At 41.8% G+C, this 18,666-nt stretch overlaps 1 protein-coding gene across 5 annotated transcripts in view; it reads left to right on the top strand.

Annotated features, from left to right (window-relative positions):
• CCDC149 (coiled-coil domain containing 149) overlaps positions 1 to 18,666 on the top strand; it is a 100,224-nt gene that overhangs the window by 36,193 nt on the left and 45,365 nt on the right. For 4 of the 5 annotated variants that reach the window (XM_036920995.2, XM_036920996.2, XM_036920994.2 and 1 more), the window contains 3 exons: positions 3,101 to 3,262; positions 4,782 to 4,820; positions 17,564 to 17,671. In XM_036920995.2, coding sequence (XP_036776890.1) covers positions 3,101 to 3,262; positions 4,782 to 4,820; positions 17,564 to 17,671 — 309 coding nt within the window. Of the gene's footprint in view, positions 1 to 2,623; positions 2,692 to 3,100; positions 3,263 to 4,781; positions 4,821 to 17,563; positions 17,672 to 18,666 lie in introns of all 5 variants that reach the window. The other variant, XM_036920999.2, reaches the window with a different exon arrangement.

Below are 18,666 nucleotides of genomic sequence, written 5' to 3'. Positions count from 1 at the left end.
GTCCCTGCAGACTATCATAATTGGTTCTGTTACTGGCTTGTATTTGTTCTCTTCAGTTCTTGTCCCTGCCATAACAAAGAATTGGAAGGCAGAGAGACAGTAGTGAAGCAGAGCAGAAGTTTTATTTTATTTTTTTTAATAAGAAAAGTTTTATTTTATTTTGACTACCAGAGTCAACATAGACAAAGGTGCTGATCCGTTAGGCGGGAGACCTTTATATTGCTTTCTGGTTAGAAGGCACCTCTTTGGCTGACAAGGTGGGGTTATTTGATTGACAGGGCATCTATGTAGACATCCCTCTCAGCACACATGTCCTTTCCCATGATGACGTGTGGTTTGGGCAGTTCTTAATTCTGTCTGCTTGTGCCCATGTTGGGATCTGGCTGGGACTGGTTTGGCCTGGTCCCTGCAGGCAAGGAAGTTGTCTCTCTGCAAAGCCTTTGTTGTCTCCACATGGGACCCCTACCTGGGCGGAGTTTGGGCAGTTTTTTCTTTGAACTTTATCTTCCCCTTCCCCAGCTGCTTCTGTCTATCTTTCTACCTAACATTCCTGACAGTTTTAACTTTTGAGACACCATGAAACTGGAGGCCTCCAGAACCTGTCTTTTCAAAGTGTAGGTGGAGGAAGAATCAACCAAGCAGATTCCTGAGCCAGCCACCAGTGACTCCGATTCAGTGGACCAGAATCCTGAAGGAAGAAAATGTCTGCTGGTTGAGGCTGAGCTGGGTCCAGGAACCTGCACTTTCACCAGCCTCCCAGGGTGATGTAGGGCAATGCTTTCCAGGGTCCCTTGTGGATGGCGCCAAGCCAAGCTGAGGGACTGCAGGGCAGGCATCCCACCCTTGGCCAGGGCAGTGCCGCTTTGAGTAGTTTTAGAAATTAAGCTCAAGCCTAAGGTTTGTTTTTCTGATTAAAAAAAAAAAAATGACATGCAATAAAATTCGTGAAATTCACTGTTCTAGATCATACTAAGCAGAAGAAAGAGCAGCTTTGGTTGGTGTGCTTCATTGTCTATATTTGCATTTGCTAATTTGCCCTTGGCTGGAGTTATGATCATCCTGTTTTCCACACCCAGAGAGGAGCCGAACTGCAGTCATCCTGCTCCTCAAATCCCTGAGGTCTTAGCACAGGCCACTTGGCCTGTTTTCTGCCAAGTATCTTAGACCAAAGGGAAGGGAGTCCTATTACTGCCCTTCGCAGCTTCCAAAGGTCCCTTTTGGACCATGCCATGGGAGGGAAACTGCTTTTCTCCTGGATCCTAACAGATTGCAGTTCAAGGTCAGGGAACTTGAATTTCCACTTTGCCGAGAGCTGGTGGCCCTTACCTGTTTCCTTTCAGTAGACTGGGTGTGACAGCTGATGCTGCCTACTGCGCCTTAACGGTGTCTCCACATGTCTGGGATTTTTCTTCCCAAAGTTGGAAGACACTCAGTATCTCTGGGGCCTCAGATTTGGATCTGATAAATGGAAGGAACAAAGGTGGCTGCCTCTGTGTCCCCAATACTAAGACTCCCGACAACCAAGGCTGCTGGTAACAGGCAAAAAACTGAAGGCACGAGGGCAAATCTGTTCAATTGTGTGTAAATGGTACTTTTTTCCTGTGAAATCTCAATACCTCCCTTAGGACATTGCAGTTTATGTTTCTGAGCCACTATCCTCTGATATTTGCTTGGGGATTTTACTCCTGAGAAATCATGGTGGCGACAGAATGGTTTCGCCTCCACGAAGACGATGTCAAAGTCTTAAAATCCAGGACGTTTAAAGGCAGGATTCCAACCTCATTACTGCCTGGAATAAGATTCATCCAAGGGGGAAGTGTCCCTTCTTAGAACTCAAATCCGTCTCAGAATGGCTTTTCTTCCCCCTTTGTTTTTGAAGCCAAGCAATTACTTTTTTTTTTAAGGAAAAAAAAAATTGTGCTAATGCACAAAACTCTTTTTCTCCTTTCATTTATTTGAAATTGAACTTAACAAAGTCAGTTCCAAGCAGGCACTATATATGAGTAATGCTTTTTGTCCATAAAAGGGCATTGACTCAATGGCGCAGGGGGTCTGATTCTCCCTGCTTTGTGTGAGCGTCCACGATGACAAAGTGCTCATGTCAGAGTGTATAATGAAACTATAAATTGTTTTCATGAATGCTCTGAATTTGGTCTTTTACGGGGCAAATTCAAAAGGTATTTATTTAGTGCCACATTTCACATATGTGAATAACACCAGACGGTGCAATATATCCAATAAAAGTGAAAGAGTCCCAGTCGGACTCACCCTGGCCCATGTGGTGGGTAATGGTCAGATGAGGGTGGTTCCCGGTGGGGGAATATGGAGAAGGAGGGACAAAAACACCCCATAACTCTGAGGAAGTGTTCCAGCTAGGTACACCCACCTGTTATGGGGTAGTTCAAAGTGTGGCTAAAATACTTGGCTCACAAAATTGGTCTCTTGTTAGTGGGTGTCTACTCTGGAATCACAGAAGCTGTGCGTATTTTGGCCGAGTTAGTGAACCAAAATTCTCAAGGAAGAATGTGTCTGCCGGGTTGTTAGGGAAAGTGTAATCTATTGGAATGATTTATAGTTCAATTAAATTATTTTAATAACACTTCTTGTATTTTGTTCATCACAGAAGCCATATGGGTTTATTTTAGAGAACACAGAAAAGAGTCAAGATAAAAATTTTAAAAATACATGCAGGTAATTCCACTGTCAAAAGTTAATAATATTTTTATAAAAATTTTATTGAATATTTTTCTGTGTATATCATTCCACAAAATTTTAATAAAATTTTACATTATCTTATTTGGATATATAGATCTTTTTACAACAAAATTAGGACCCAGCTACCTATCTATCTATGTAATTGTTAAAAAGTATTCTGCTGTTTTACTATTTGTCAGTTAAACTATTTTATCTGTCCTAGTTTGCCAAAGTTCAGGAATGTCCAAGGTTTGGGTTCTGTCATGAGGGGACTGCGGTCAGATACTATGAAAAAGGCAACATAACAAAACAAAGTCAATCCTGCAGGGGGTGTTAAACACAGTGTGTGTTAATTGGAGGCCTGTTGACGTTTCTGACCAGTCCGTGGGATGTGTTTGTTTTGCAGTACCTGGTGTGTAAAAGGAAGCTGGAGAGTAAAAAGGAAGCCCTGCTGATCCTTTCCAAGGAGCTGGACACATGCCAGCAGGAAAGAGACCAGTACAAACTCATGGCCAATCAGCTTCGAGAACGCCACCAGTCCCTGAAGAAGAAATACCGAGAGCTCATCGTATGTTTTGCATCACTGTGACATTCTCATTTCCTCATTAAAACAGAAAGAGGGGATTTTAACATGCTGTTTCTTCAAAACAGGGTTGAATGTAAACAGTTCCAAAGTGGAAAAATTAAGAAGTGCAAGTGGTCCCTCCTCCATCCTGCTGGTGGATCCGTATGTGCTTGCAGACTGCTTGCTCTGGCAGCTTGGAAATGTGCACATACACACGTGTTTCTGTGTGCCTGTTTCTTACTAATTTACTTACATGGAGTTTTTAGCAAAGAGGTTTCATATTAAAAATCTGCACTGTCTAATACAGAAGCCACTAACTGCTTGTGCTTATTTGAATTTCCTTTTAAATTAATTAGAAGCAAGTAGAATTGAAAATGCAGTTTTCCGGTCTCACCATATTTCATGCACTTAATCACCATAAGTGGCTGACAGTTACTGCCTTGGATTGTGTTGATAGAGAATATTTGCATGGTAGCTATTACATTGGACAGTTAGATATAGGACATTTCCATCCTTGCAGAGAGTTCTGTTCTACAGCATTGTATAAGTGTTCTAAAACTTGCTCTTTCACTCAGTACTTTATTTTGGACATCTCTCCAGGCCATATATATGAATTTAATTCACGTTTAAAAACAGTTGCCTAGTAATATTTCCATACTTCTTTTAACCTTTCCCTTATTCTGGGCATTTAGATTTTCTCTAGGTTTTCATATGACATGATTTTTTAAGGATGCAAATTATACCAAAATGGAGTATACCAACCCTGTAGTGCTATTTTTGCCTTCCTCTTTTGTTCTCACTGATGCAATCTCTTTTTTAAGTGCTGACACTGTTGCTAACATTTAACCATCTGTGCTAGGATCACTGAAGGTTCCTCAGGTTAAAATCGTGTTGACTTATACATGGAGAGCATCAGATAGATGAGTACCTGTTACTGAGCATCTTCTCAGTCACCTGAAATATTTGTATTCCCAGATGGCACAAAAGGGAGAGGAATTAAATCTTTTTAAGACAAAAATTCTGATAGGGCTGGACTTTCTCATTTAATTTTCTTTTATTTTTAGTATATCCTATCCCAGCTCTCCAAATTGTTCTTCCCACAGAAAAAACTCAAGTGTGTGTGTGTGTGTGTGTGTGTGTGTGTGTATGTGTTTGCCTTTGGGTCTAACTATTTAAAAGAGAAATTCAATTCCAACCAAAGGGTATTTTATTTCAGCTTCAGTTATACTCAAAAATAATTTTGATAAATCCATTAAAATTATTTATTTGGTTCACGTAGTCTTAGAAAAATATATAGGTTTTGTCCAGTTTGGAACTTGTTCCCTAAAGGTTTTCCCAAAATAACTCTGGTTCAGTTTATAGTTAATTTTTTAAAGAGAATATTTCAGTTTGGTTCATCTCATCATTGGTTGCAGGGGCAGGAGTGGGGAGGGTCTGAATTTAGTTCATAGTTGAGTTCGATTCCTGGAATCCAAGCACATTTTTTTTTTTTAAGTAAAATGTAACCTTTCTTTCTTTTTAGGATGGAGACCCGTCACTTCCCCCTGAGAAGAGGAAACAGGTAAGGCTTATTTGTGACCTTTGATCACTCTCAGATTGTTCCTATGGGTGCCTTACAATGACTGGGGGGCTCAGGGGATCCTGGAATGCATAGAGAATTTACTTTAATTCTCTGGAATTGCTGAGATGAGTGGGTGGTGGAGAAATACTCACTGCAGAGAGGTGTTAGGGGTGGGGTGAAGGAGACCCAGGGGAGGCCCACAGGGTGGAAAAGGCACCCCGGCTCACTGCTTCCCTCTCTTATCGGAGGTCCTGCTGGGACCCCCTGTGCTGTGGGATCGTGGCTCCAGCACTTCGGCTTACTGTTCCATGGATGGATCCTGTTTCGCTGTTTAGCTTCTACTACTTAAGGCTTTTAAAAGCCATCTTACCAGCAAAACTCACAAGCCATTTTCTTTCTTCCTAAATGATAGCCAATGCTGTTTATTGATGACTCCATTCTCTTTCTCATAAATTTTGGATGCCCACTTCTGTCATTGAACAAATCCTTATATATATGTGGATCTGTGTCTGCACTTTCTGTTCTGTCCCATTGAGCTTCCTGTGTAATTGTGTGTTGGACCACATTCTCACTGGCTTTGCTTTATAAGACTTTTAACATCTGTTTGGACTCATTTCCTTCCTTTGGCTCTTTTTATTCACATATTTCTTATTTGTTACTTTTTCCAGGTAAAACTTACAACATTTTATCACATCCTCCTCTGATCTCACCAAAACAAAGAAAACAAACAAACAAAACTTGGCATTTTTGATTGGAGTTTTGTTAAATTTAAAATAATATATATATATATATATATATTTAGAGACAGTTAACATTTTCATAACATCATATCCAGGGATTTTTTAAAGCAAATTTATTTTAATCCACCTGTGCTCTCTCTCTCTCTCTCTCCATATATATATATATATATATTTCTTTCCCCCCCAACCAAAGTTATTTTTGTTAGAACTTTGATGAACTTCAGAATTGTTCTATACTGACATGCCCTGAATTATAGCCATTTGTGGACTTGAAGGCAGCTTGCGTAATGATGATGTTAATGTTACATGTTCCATGTTACGGGGAAGACTGCACTGGCGCGGGACTTGAAAACTGGTAGATGCTAAGGAGGACATAGGAACTGACTGGTGTTTTCATACCTGTAATGGCTAACAACCTCTGGTTTCTGTTCATTGATCATACACCTGGCATAACATATAATCTCCTTAGGTTCGTTACCTTGAGATTTTTGATGTTGAGTAAATGGTATGCTCAAAGCACATGCACACATACAGCACACACACACAGGATATTTACTTTTAAATAGCAATTCAGTCCTTTGATTACTCATTAATTCATTCAATTCTGCTCACTCCCATAACACCCTTCCTATTTTTATTATTTTTGCAATGCTTCAGCTTTGATCTAAAATCAAATTTTTCTATGGCACTAACTGATTTTTTTCTAAAAAAATTATATGGAAATTTATCATTAATGTCTAAAAACTGGGATACTTAATTTAGAATTGTTAGATGCTTTTTTGTCTTGGGGCTTTTGATGGCTATGATCAGTCGATCTTTGCTGTGATTTTAGGGTTTGTTAGTATTCATGAAGGAGTTTTACAGTGTAAGTGAATTCACATTCCATGACTGTATAATAAAAAATTTACATTGACTGAGGAGAATCTGATGAATTCCAGAAAGTCTGTCAAGCTGCATTCTTACAGCTCTAAGAAATCAAGTTCAATGTCCTAAACACTGGCTATGTAGCTTTTAATATGGCGTTCAGTTTCTGTCCCTTTACAGTTTAGATGGTGGTAAGAGCCTGGGCTCTGCACCCTTCCTGCCTGGGTCGGAACCACCGACTTGCTTCCTGGTACAGGTTACACTGGGGAGCCAGTGACAGAAGTTCTAACCCTTCCATAAGCAGTGAAGTAATTGACCTTACAGATGCGACCCTGAGGTTTAGAGCTCGTGTGGGCTTCAGATGCTGCACGGCCGTCATGTCCTCATTCTCTCCACTTGGCCACTCTTAGCAAATGCAGATACAAATACAGGATGCCCAGCTCAATTTGAATTTCAGATAGACAGTTAATACTTTTTTGGTATAAAAATAGGCCTCATGCAATATTTGGGGTTACTTATGCTAAAGCATGATTCATTGTTCACTTGAAGTTCAAACTGAACTGGGCATCCTATATTTTATCTGACAGCTCTACCACTGTGCCAATTTTAACATCAGCTTCCTCTTGGATTTAGCATCAGCTTTCTTCTAAGGCTGGTTCCCCTAAGTAGGAGAGGCAGAAAACCCAGCCATGGAATAAAAGTCCTTTCTTTCACCCTAGCGTAGGACACACTCCCATTCCTGGTATATTGTCACCAGGAAAGTACTGTACATTAACTGGCTTAGATTAGTCACCTAGGATGGAAGGACTGTGAGGGAGCCAGCATTGACAACCACCAAACTAACTGTGTGGGCTTGGGAAGGTTCCTCTGGGTGTCTGAGTCTCAGCTCTCTCACCTGTGAAATGAGGATAACTATATGGTCTATCACATAGTGTGGTTATAAGGAACAAATGAGGTAATGCAAGTAGAGTCTTCAGCCCAGTGCCACGCACAGAGTGAGCCACAATAAATTTTTATTTTCCTCTACTCCTCATCACCATCCCCTTTTAAAAGGATCAATTTCATACCAGCGTGTTGATTCTCCCCACCACTGCCCCTGTCGGGACCCTTTTGGTTGCACTTGGCAGCTTAAAGTAGCTTGGGCCAAAGAGGAGCTTCCTGGCTCAGAAGCACTGTGTTTGAATAGCTACCATAAGAGGCAGAAATGTAGCCGGGTCTCAGGATCAGCTACTGCCAGGACTCAGGTGCCCTCAGCTTCCCTAGGCCAGGCTCACACCAAAGGCCCATTTCAGGGTCAGCCAGGCATCCTATAAATACAAAGCAGCTTCTACTATTGTCATGTTGAAAGGGTGCTGGGTAGACAGGGTCATGACTATTTGTTCCACATGCCTTCTCAAGACAGACTCAGAATGACAAATGATGATGATGACAGCCCATGGTTTTGAGTGCTCCCTGTTGTGGTGTGCCGGACCTTGTGCCCAGCCTTGCACTGTAGATGATCTCAGTTAGTTCTCACACAACCACGTGGTCAGGTCTATTACTATATTGCCATCTGACAAATGAGATGGAGGCACGTGGCTGTCAAGGAAATCACCCAAGGGAAATGATGTAATTAATTGGTGATGGAGCTAGAGTCTGAACCCTTGCAGTCTACTCAGAGTTCATGCTTGGAGCCACAGTGATTCAGAGTATTTATTGAGCATGTTATGGGAGTCTTGTGCTGATTTAGGCAATAGGGATACAGCCTACATTGAAAAAGCCAGACCCAAATCCTGAGCTTATAGAGCTTGCAGTGTAGTTAGGGTGACCATACCTCTGGTTTCCTGGGACTGTCTCTATTTACAGTTCTTGTTCTGGCATAATTTGTATTCATGCTTTTCACTCACCAAAGTATCTTGATTTGGATGATAAATAACATAGTCACCTTCAGTCTAGCAGGGATGCTATGAGCAGACAATAAACATAATAACTATAATATATAGGATGTTAAATGGTATAATCAGTGCTATGGAGAGAAAAATATAGCCCAAAGCAAGGGAGAGAATTCTGGCTTAGTAATGGAAGTAATGTCTTCTTGATAAATAGTGGGGAGACATAGTTTCAGCACTTGGAAAAATAGAGAATCTTAACTCTTTAAAATGTATTTTTAAAAATTTTATTTACAAAAGCAGGTGATTGATTTTTGAGCAAAAGAAGGTAAGACACCCTCTTCATTAGGTCAGTGTAGGAAGAAAATACACCATTACATTTTAGGCATTGGCTACAATGAAAGTTTGCATTTAGTCCGAAGCATTCAGCTTTGCCATTCTTGTGCCAGTATTGGAAGCAAGAGCCACAAGTATTTTTCGTAACTTTTCATCAGCAGGAAGGAGTTAGAAGCATGCAGCCTGACCCAGTGTCACCTGTGTTACATGTTTATCCCAAAGGCAAAACTGTGGGTGATGTGTTTACCCCCCCAGCCGCAAGGCAAATGCACCTGTGTAAGCAGAAGGTGCCGAAACAAGAACCAGCTGCCAGGTTAACAGATGGGACGTGGAGGCCAAAAGATCCACATATTGGAAAAGGAGACTGCATTGAGCATCTTGTTGCCCATCGGCCTTGAAGCTGTGGCTTTTGTTTCTTGATTTGAAAGGAGGAATTTCTATGATCTCTCTTCACTGGACTTTTCCTCTGTTCAGTTCTCGATTTGGGGGAGAGATTGTTAAGATCACCCTATTATGGACTGAATGTTTGTGTCCCCCAAAATTCACATGGTGAAACTCTCCTCCCCAGTGTGGTACTATTAGTAGGTGGAGCCTCTGGGAGTTAGTTAGGGGTTGACGAGGTCATGAGGTGGAGCTCATGAATGGGATTAGTGCCCTTCTGGGAACCACAGAGAGCTTGCTTCCTCTGCTCTGCTCTCTACCATGTGAGGTTAGAAAGAGAAAGCTACAACCTGGAAAAGGGCCCTTACCCTGATTTTGGATTTCCAGCCTTTAGAACTATGAGAAATACTTTGTCTTGTTTATAAGCTGCCCAGTTTGTAGTGTCTTTTTTATAGCAGCTTGGGCTGACTATAAATGTATTGAGGATTTTTCTTAAATATAGGCAGAAACAATACCCTACTCTCAGACTTTTTAGTGATTTGTGCCTTCCGGAGATCATGTACACATGTATGTATGTAACCTCCCCACTATCTTCTGAGGTCACACCTGCAAGTTAGGTCATTCATAAAGTCACAAGGCAGTGTCGGAGTGGCAGTAGATGACAAAAAACGTTCTGGCATCCAATTGTATGGATTCAGATTTAGCCCTTTCACTTGGCTGGGTGATCTTGGGCAAGTTATGTAACCTTTCTGAGACTCAATTTCCTCCCCTCCAAAATGAAGGTAATAATGAGATGGATTCATAAAGTTCTCACAAGGATTGGTATGATAATGCTCTAATGTTCATTGCCTTGTACTTGGGGAGCACTCAGTGGATGTCGGCTGTTTACTGTTTCTCCTGTGACTTGTCCAAGATCACACAAGTTAATAGAGTGGAAAGCAAATTCAGATCTGCTAACTTGTAGTTCAGTGCTCTAGTTCAGGTTTTTTTGTTCCATAATCGACTCTTGACTGACTGCATGAGGAGGAATCATAGTCCTCCTTTGGAAGCCAGAGATGAGGTGCTTTATTTGAAGCCCTCTGCTTAGGAGCGGTGGAGAACCAGAAACTGAGCTGGGAGCTAGAAACTGTCGCTGTGAAGCCAGTGTTCTTTCCTGTGGCAACCTGTATCTGGCTATAATATTTTCTTGCATTTTTGTCTCCTGCTCAGAGGACAGACCAGAACTTTCATGTTTGTTCTAGAAATACAGTCGGTTGAGGCTTTCTTTTAGAACTTACAATCCTTTTTAAAACAACTCAATTGCCAATGGCAAATCATCCGTTAAAGAAGCTGGGAAGAAGTCGTGACAGCAGTGATTGCACTAATAGCTTCTCGTGGGATATTGAAATGAAAATTTCTTCTTGATACTCCAGGCAGAACTGTACACAGAGCACCTCTTTGCACTTGCAGCTAGCGATCACCAAAAGCTCTCAAATGACCCTTTAAATATTTTCTTCTGCTAAATGAGCAGTTCCTCCAAAGGAGAGAAAGGGGAATTTAAATTATCTTGGGTTAATCTTCTTATAAGATGGGATTCTTTGGGGTCATGGCAGCAGCCCATGTTCCCCTTTCGAATTCCTCCTTGAATGGACAGTCAAACACATCTTTGTCTTTTCCTGTTCTCATTTCTAAGCAGACATATCAGAGGAGTTGTTCCTTGTGGTCCAGGGGGGAGCCTTTGTTTTCTTCCCTTAAAAAGTGATGGCTTATTTAGGTGGTGACATGTGCCAGGATGACAACCCTGGAGAAATCAGGACACAGAGTGGCCCTTTGTGGGATGGTAGGAGGCTTTTACTTCAGTAGAAAAATTTTCCTGGTGGATCTTATTACAGTCTCCCCGTGACTGCGAATCAGAGCAGCTTTGTATGCATCCTGGTTTGATGCTCAGAACCTAAAACTTCCTTCAGAGATCTGGAGTGCTTTGAGATGTTTGTTTCCCAACTCTTTGAATAGTACTTCACTGTTACACGAAGGAAACTCCGAAGCCATCCAGGGTCCAGCCTGTGGGAGCCCTCCCAAATCTTAACAGCAGGAACTGTATTCTGAACACTAGTGCATCACGGTATAGGAGCCGTTTGAATCCTTGCAATGATTTTGTAAAGCAGGTGAGAGCACCCCCCAATTTACAGATGAGGAAATTTAGGCTCAAAGAGCCTGAAGAACTTGGAGCTATTAAAGGAGCCACTAAGTGGCAGATGCAGAGTCATAATAGCCAAGATTAAGCAAACAGTTATTTAAATAGCAACCTCCTAAACCTATTGAAGAGTGTTTGCCTGTGGGCCTGGAAATGCATTCAGTTGCAAGTGTGTGTTTTGAGATTATGAAGTGGGAGTAGGCTGCTGAGGGATCCTCACAGGAGCCAAAAAATTTGTGTGGAAAATAAGCTCCTGGTGGTTGTTTTTTGTCCATAAGCAAGCGGTCGCAGTAGCAGAGGTCATCACTTTGGCAGCTGAAATGACTAGGGGGCTCTTTCTCAGCAAAGCAAGTTCACTCTATTACCATCAACACAGGAGTTGCGGAGACCAAAGCAGCAGGGTAGAATTGCGATTAAATTTGCTGTCAATCACATGCATCAGGCACACTTGATGGTTCACCCAACACTTTTTCGTTTGTTTTACATATTCTTGCTTGATCTAGAACTTTCCCCTATTGAAGGTGTGGGTTTAAGAGATCCAGAGTATTTTTAACATGTGGTTAGCAGCGTCTTCTAAATCTTGTCTCAGTCTCTATTGTGCTCGCTCTCTTTTCCTTACTCTTTTTGAGGAAGTGTCTTGGTTAAGCCTTTATGTGACTCCCTGTCTCTCTCTTGTTTCTTTTCCTTCCCAGTTTTGAATTCCTGTTTTGATATGTTGAGGAGTGAGTTACAGAACTCTCTCTGGTGTCCCTCAGGTTCACCTGATGATGGACAGTAACTTTTCCATGGCTAGGTTACTGCATTGATGTGTATCTAGTAAATTACAAAGATTCAGGATGACTGGAGGGATTGTTCCTAGAATGTTACCCCTTTCGCCTCCTGGTCACTGGTCTCAACTATTTAGACTTAGGTAAAAACATGTAGCCTGCCCCTCGTACTGATTTTCCCAGTGTCTGGGCTAGCACAAGGTGAAGAGGTTCACTTTATTTCATCTTAAACTTTTCATCACTTTCCTTTTGTTTTTATCTTTCAGAGAAGGAAAACTTCTCCTCTAACTTCTTCTGTTCAGTGAATGGGGGCCTGCAACTTTAACTGGCAAAAGACAGATTAACAGGAGAAAAAAGCATACAAAAAAATACAAATATTTTACATGCTCAGGACTTCACAGAAAATAAGTGAGACTCAAAGCAGTGGTTAGCCTTCTAGTCTTTGGTGCCATTTTAACAAAAGAAAGGGGTTTTGGGGTTCAAGTGAAGGTAAATTGTGGGAAAGTGACTTGAAAATATATGGGGAAGCTAATGAAGATAGGAGTTATTTCAGTAAGGTTGTTCCTTACTTGCTTATTCCACTCTTCTTCATGGTACGGCAGAGGATGGGACACCTTCACAAATGGCAATTTATGCCCTACTTTTAGGCAGAAAAGGGAAGGGAAGAGAATGCTCTCTCTGCTGGTTCTCAATTGCCTTCAGCTCAAAATAATCTGGTGACAAAGGGACATATTTTGGAGTGGCATATATGATCCCCTCATATCCATGCTTTCATTTCATTTCAGGGAGAGAAGTAGTATATCGTGGATCCTTTGCTCCCCATTTAAAAGACTTAGGGCTGTTTCTTGCAACTAGTATCCTGAAATTCCTTGCTCATGAACAGTGTTGATTACTTAATCTTGAAAGGAGTCCTTAACAGTGATTGTCAGTGTCAAATGTGACATATCCTTTTTTTTTTAAATCTCCCATCATTTCTTATAAGTTTAAAAAATGTCTCTGTAGTGTAAACTATTCTGACGTATTTTGTGGCATTTGTAGGGGAAATGAAACACCGTGGTAGAAGCAAGAGCTAGAGTTTAGGAAGCAGTAGGACTTGAACAAAGGTAGAGGAACAGCCCCCTTTGCCCACGTGACTCATTGGCCTCAGTGAGAATTTCTGCAAAAAGGTGGACAGGTTGGACCAACGTCCATACTGCTCCCTCAGCTCTCCAGTCTCTGCCTTCACAACAGCTGTCAGGGCTTGTGGCCTTCATCTCTGTGTAGAGAGAATTTCCGTGAGCATCGTAGTTCCCACACCAAGCCCTGGCTTGGCGGAACACTTCTGCGGGCATCAGTGTGATTGGGGGTTGCGGTGTTCCCTGACAAAGCGAGGTGTGTCGGAATGGAGAAAGTGATATGCTTTCCGTCTCGGTGTCCTTGCTATATTTTCATCACATCTCTCCTCCCTCCCTTCCCCATCACAAATTTTTATAGATAAACTCCTAGCTTGAAAGAGTAGCTTAAATATAAGATTCTACAATATATTCCACTGTATTCAGCATTCTGCTATTATCAGAGCTAAAAATGTCAACCTTTAACAGCAGCCCTGGCTAGATCTGAATATTTAAAAGAGGCTTCTTTTTAAACCTTTTCATATTTTGCTATTTATGCTACCCCCTACCCCAGAGATTTAGAGGAAATAATCTCTTGGTCTTGTTTTCCTTCCCTGTGAAATCCTTCCCAGTGTTAGACGGTCTGCCACTTTTTCCCTGACATTTCCTTTACACAGTGCTGCTATTCTAAACTGATGGTCACAGAGTCCTTCTCAATAACACGAAGACAAAATGCTCTGCATAGCTGATAAATTATAAGCAGGAGCCGTGTGTTAGCTTGATGGATTGTTATAGTGAATGTATGTGAGTCATGGGTGTTATTTTTGGTTGAAAGAATTGTGTGAACTTTTCTCCTCTATTTTGAGTGCTTTGAAATATACTACTTTTCTTTCTTTCTCTCTTTTTTTTTGTTCTTTAAGGTGTATGTCAAGGAATTAGGTACCATATCAGAATAGTCATTTTCTAGTTTTCAGAGTGATTGTTTTGGAGGTGAGGAGGTGGAAGGACTGAATAGAAAAGAATTGTGTGTTGACAAGTAATCCAGCTTGTGAAATATAAAAGAAAATTACAGTTCACCTGCTTTTAAGTGGGGTGCCTCCCCCACCCCACCCTATCCCAAAGGTCCATTTCAAAGCCTGGGTAGATTTGCTGTGAACCGTTTGGAGGTGACATGAATCTAATTGACCATTGTTTTGCAGGTGCTGTAGAAATGCCTCACTTTATTTTGGTAGATTTCTTTTCAGTCAGGCTTCAGAGTAAATACTATTTGGTGATCACATCGCTGGGTCTCTAAATCAGTTTCTGGAAGCAGCCTTGTCCTCTGCTTCATATATTACTGGAAACCTTGATGTATATACCTGGTGCCTGCCCTGTGCCAATATCCAGATACCTGGGAGCAGTGCTGAGCTCAGTGCTATTCAAAGTGAGTCCCAAAGATCAGCGCAGGTCCATGACAAGAGGAGTACAGAAATTGAGAAGGTTGTTCCAAAACTTTTATAGCAATTTGACAGCATGATTTTATGTCTGTGCAATCTAACAGACTTAGAGTTTTATTTTGATGTCTTCTTAAATTCATTTTCCTAGTAATTGATTTTTATTATATTTTGCAAATGTCCTGGGCGCTGACAGGGTGGAGGTGGAGAATGGCCTTTCATCACTGATAGATGGGGTTGCACTTCTCTAGCTACTGCAGTTACACCACCCACCTGAGGGGCTCAAGCCATTACTGACTTAAAATGGGAAGGTTAGGGGCACTCCAGGGTTGTTTTTTTTTCTTTTGTTAAATTTTCACTGTTACTCCTACAAGCATTTTTTTTTCCAAGCATCTCTTCCACCGTTTAAGAAAAGGCAGGTCCCGTGAAGGTGAATCTTGCTATGTCTCCTACAGATGCTGATGGTGTGTAGGCGGTGGCTGCTCCTGCACCCCTCACCCCCCTCTGAGCCCGTCACCCCGGCCTGGGGGGCCTGTCCCTGCATCTGTTGGGCAGGGATTATGCTTGCTGAGCTGATGTCTGGGAAGTGTTCTGGAGTTCTTTGGAGGAAAAGCAGAGGCCACCCACTGGCGATACCTTGTGCTAATGCAGGAGAGCAATGGGATGGAGGGGAGGGACCAGGACAGGAAAATCAAGAAGGGAATCACCCCTCTACTTCGCTGCAGTCTGTGGGGTCAGCCTGCCCTTGTGGCCTTGAGCTGCTCTCCAAGATGGAAGTCTTCTGAGTGGATGGGGGGCAGGGAGCAGGAGCCAGTTGCGTTTTCCCTAACGTGGAACTTCCCCCTGGTGGATCCACAAGCCTCACACCCATTCTCTGTCCCTTTTTAAGTCCTGGTTTAAATGTGGCCTTCTCAGTGAGTTCTTCTGTGTCACTTTCCCCTGGCACACTCTATTCCCTTTGCCTGCTTAGTTTTTCTCCATAGCACTCATCATTCAACTACTGGGTCATTATTTTACTGTAATGTAATTAATGTAATGCCATCTATTAAAATGTAAGTTTACAAGGGCCAGGGGTTTTGTCTGTAGTGTTCACTGCTGTATGTCTCTGGAGTCTAAAACAGTGTCTGGCACGTGGTAGGTGCTCAAAAACATGTTTCTTATGTAAATGAGTGGATGAATAAGGAACAGTGAAGGGGCAGGGTCACAAAGGAGCCAGCTGTGTCCAAGGAGGCATTCGGTCACATCGGCCCAACTGTTTACTGAGTGTCGAATTGGAGCCACTGAGAGGGAGGTGACCAGCCTTTAACCAGCACCTACTGTATGCCAGGCACTGTGGTAGGTGTCCTCTGTTCATTATTCAGCTGAAACATCAAACCACCATATTAAGTATGTATGGTCAGCCTCATTTACAGATGGGGAAATTCAGGAGGTTCAAGAACCAGCCCAATAAGTGGCAGCATTGGGCTACAACTATCTAATTCCACTGGGAAAAATTTCCAAAAGCAGTTAGTGACAATATCTCTTGTTTCATTGCTTTCTTACTCTAAAATGGGAATTTTCCTCATCTTTTACCAAATTTTTACCTGAGGGAATGGAAATCTGGGGAAATTAGAATGTAGCTATTTTAAGATATGAACTCTGCCAATAGAGAGTTGAAGATTAGATGGCATTATTGACTAATGTTCACAAGTAAGTGAGAAGAACTCAGGACTTGGTTAAATCCAGCAAGCATGGATGAGTAGGATTTTTTAATGCAAGACTTCATGCCAGTCACTGGTTTCCGTGTTGGTCCATATTGTTTTTATTCCAGGTGCCTTGGCTGAGGCCACAACCTCCAGGCCCAGTGTAGTATTTCTCATTTAAAAAGTATTTACAGAACATCTACTGAGTGTTTGGGGAGATCAGCAGAGAGAACAAAGTTCCAGTCTCCCTTCGTGGAACTTCTATTTTAATAGAGAGGGACATGGGAAATAAATAGTAAGCAATAAACAATGAAGTAAATTGCATGGTATGTTAAGAAAGGGCTAGTGCTGTGGAAAAAAAATAGTGTAGGGGAAAGGGCTTGAGAGTTTAGGGTGGGGGTGGGCAGGTTGTAATACTAGATCAGGTAATGCAGTGGCCCCGTTGGGATGGTGGCCTTTGAATAAAGGCCTGAAAAACGTGAGGGAGGGAGCCAAGAGGTATTCTGGAGAGAGAGAATGCAGTCAGAGCAGTATGCTTAAGGCTGGAGTAGAGGAAGGCATGTACGTAGTTGGGGAGAGTCAGCAATCCCAGGTTCGGGGACCTTGAACAAGGGGTGGAAGCGTAGTTGGAGGCGCTCACATGCTCCAGAAGCAGGGCCAGTGACGGTGTGAGATGGAGCTGGATTGAGACGGGGAGGCTGGGTGATGAGGAGCCACCCACAGGGGCTGGGGGGATCTGGGTCTGAGCAGGAGGCAAATCTCAAGGAAGGGATGACGACATGAAGACAGGCCTGGCAGGTGATCCTCCTCGCTGTTTGGTACTATGGGAACATGAACAGGGAGTAAGGAGGTGAGAAAACCAGCCCTGGAGACTGTTGAGCTACCTCTGGATCCTAATTTCTGAAACCATGTATCACTTGTCTCATCTCTGGCTGCCTTATTTTGTGATCAAAATTCTGGGCATTGAGGTATCAAAGGAAAGCTCATTAAGCAAGATACATCTGAAGACAAAAAAAAACCTATCTAAACAAGGAAAAGAAGGCATTTCCTATATTGTTGGCCCACATTTTAGAATTGAATTCCATGTCTACTTGCAAGATTGTTAGTGAGAAGCCTCAAAATATATATATTTTTAAGTTGAATGTGACTGACTCCTACATTACTCTTCTGTGAACCATTCTGGAAACAAAGAACATCCCCCAACTGAGGTTCACAGCCAATACACTTCCCTGCATGCAGCTGTTGTGCCATAATTCGCACACTTGCTGCGTTCATATATGCTTTTACTCTAATGGGCTTTGTGCTGTTCAGCTGGGCTTGGACACCAGCCTCAGTTAGCCTGATAAAGCCCCACATTTATCCACTCCTTTGTTTCTGATCGTATTTCACAATGTCTTGATATTTCCAGGCTAATCTTGCACAATTATTGAGAGATTCTCAGGACCGAAATAAACATCTGGGAGAAGAAATTAAAGAACTTCAGCAAAGGCTTGGAGAAGTCCAGGGTGACAATAAGGTACAGTGAATATTTAAAGGGAAAAAGCTCTCCTGCACAATTGTGTGCTGGGGATTTCTATACAGCACATCAGAACAATGTAATCCAGCATTTGCTGAAAATTTTGTTACAGTTTTTACATTTGCAGTGAAAATCCACACTTTAGCATTTCTTATTGTTATTATATTCCCTTTTGTGCATGCGCACACATGGGTTTGTATGTATTTCTGGATTGCTCTAAAATATTGTCACAACCCATTGTAGAAGTTTCATTATGTTCGACTTGGTGGTGAATAACATTGTGGTTGAGGGCAAAATAAAACCCAAATGCTATACTCTTCCCCTCTATACAAATAATGGATTTGTGGCTCAGATGATTTGAAATTATTCACATTCAGTTTTGAATTTTAAGTAGTCATCCTACTAATTATGTTCACATAACCAATTTATTTTATTGCTAAATTTGGCAATTTGTATGGAACATTGCTCAAAATCCACTGCTTGGTATTAATCAAACTCCCCTGTTGGCAACGTTAATTATAAAATATGAACTCATAAACTCCAAACTAAATGTGTGTGCTCTCTCCCAGCTGAAGCTATGAACAAAAGTACGATAGAGAAAAGAAAGAAAAACTATCAAAGTTTAATTCTGTCCCCCCAAATAATTTCCTGTTTTGCCAAGATAGAAGCCAAAGGCAGCTTTCACAGCAGAGATGGCCACTGGAGTTAGACTACAGAAAACTGCATGGCAGGGAGGTGGTGCTTTCTTGGGAAATGCCTTTTTAAACGTTACCAAATTCCTTGACAAATGGTGGTGAGTTTCATTGTTTCTGGGAGTTGTTGGCTATTGAAAGGCACCATTTTGAAAGATGCTGGCTCTTTAAAAAATGCATGGAAAGGTGTGGGTTATCCAATGAACTCTTCCATAGCAAAAGGTCAGAGAGGATTTTGTGCCTACTGACTTGAGAAGCTGGATCTGAGGGCATATTTAGGAAGCCTTCCTTACGGGGCCTTTT

Source organism: Manis pentadactyla, chromosome 5 (genome assembly GCF_030020395.1).
Source record: "Manis pentadactyla isolate mManPen7 chromosome 5, mManPen7.hap1, whole genome shotgun sequence".
NCBI lineage: Eukaryota > Metazoa > Chordata > Mammalia > Pholidota > Manidae > Manis > Manis pentadactyla.
Note: the sequence above shows the minus strand (reverse complement) of the source record. Positions and strands in the feature narration are given on the sequence as shown.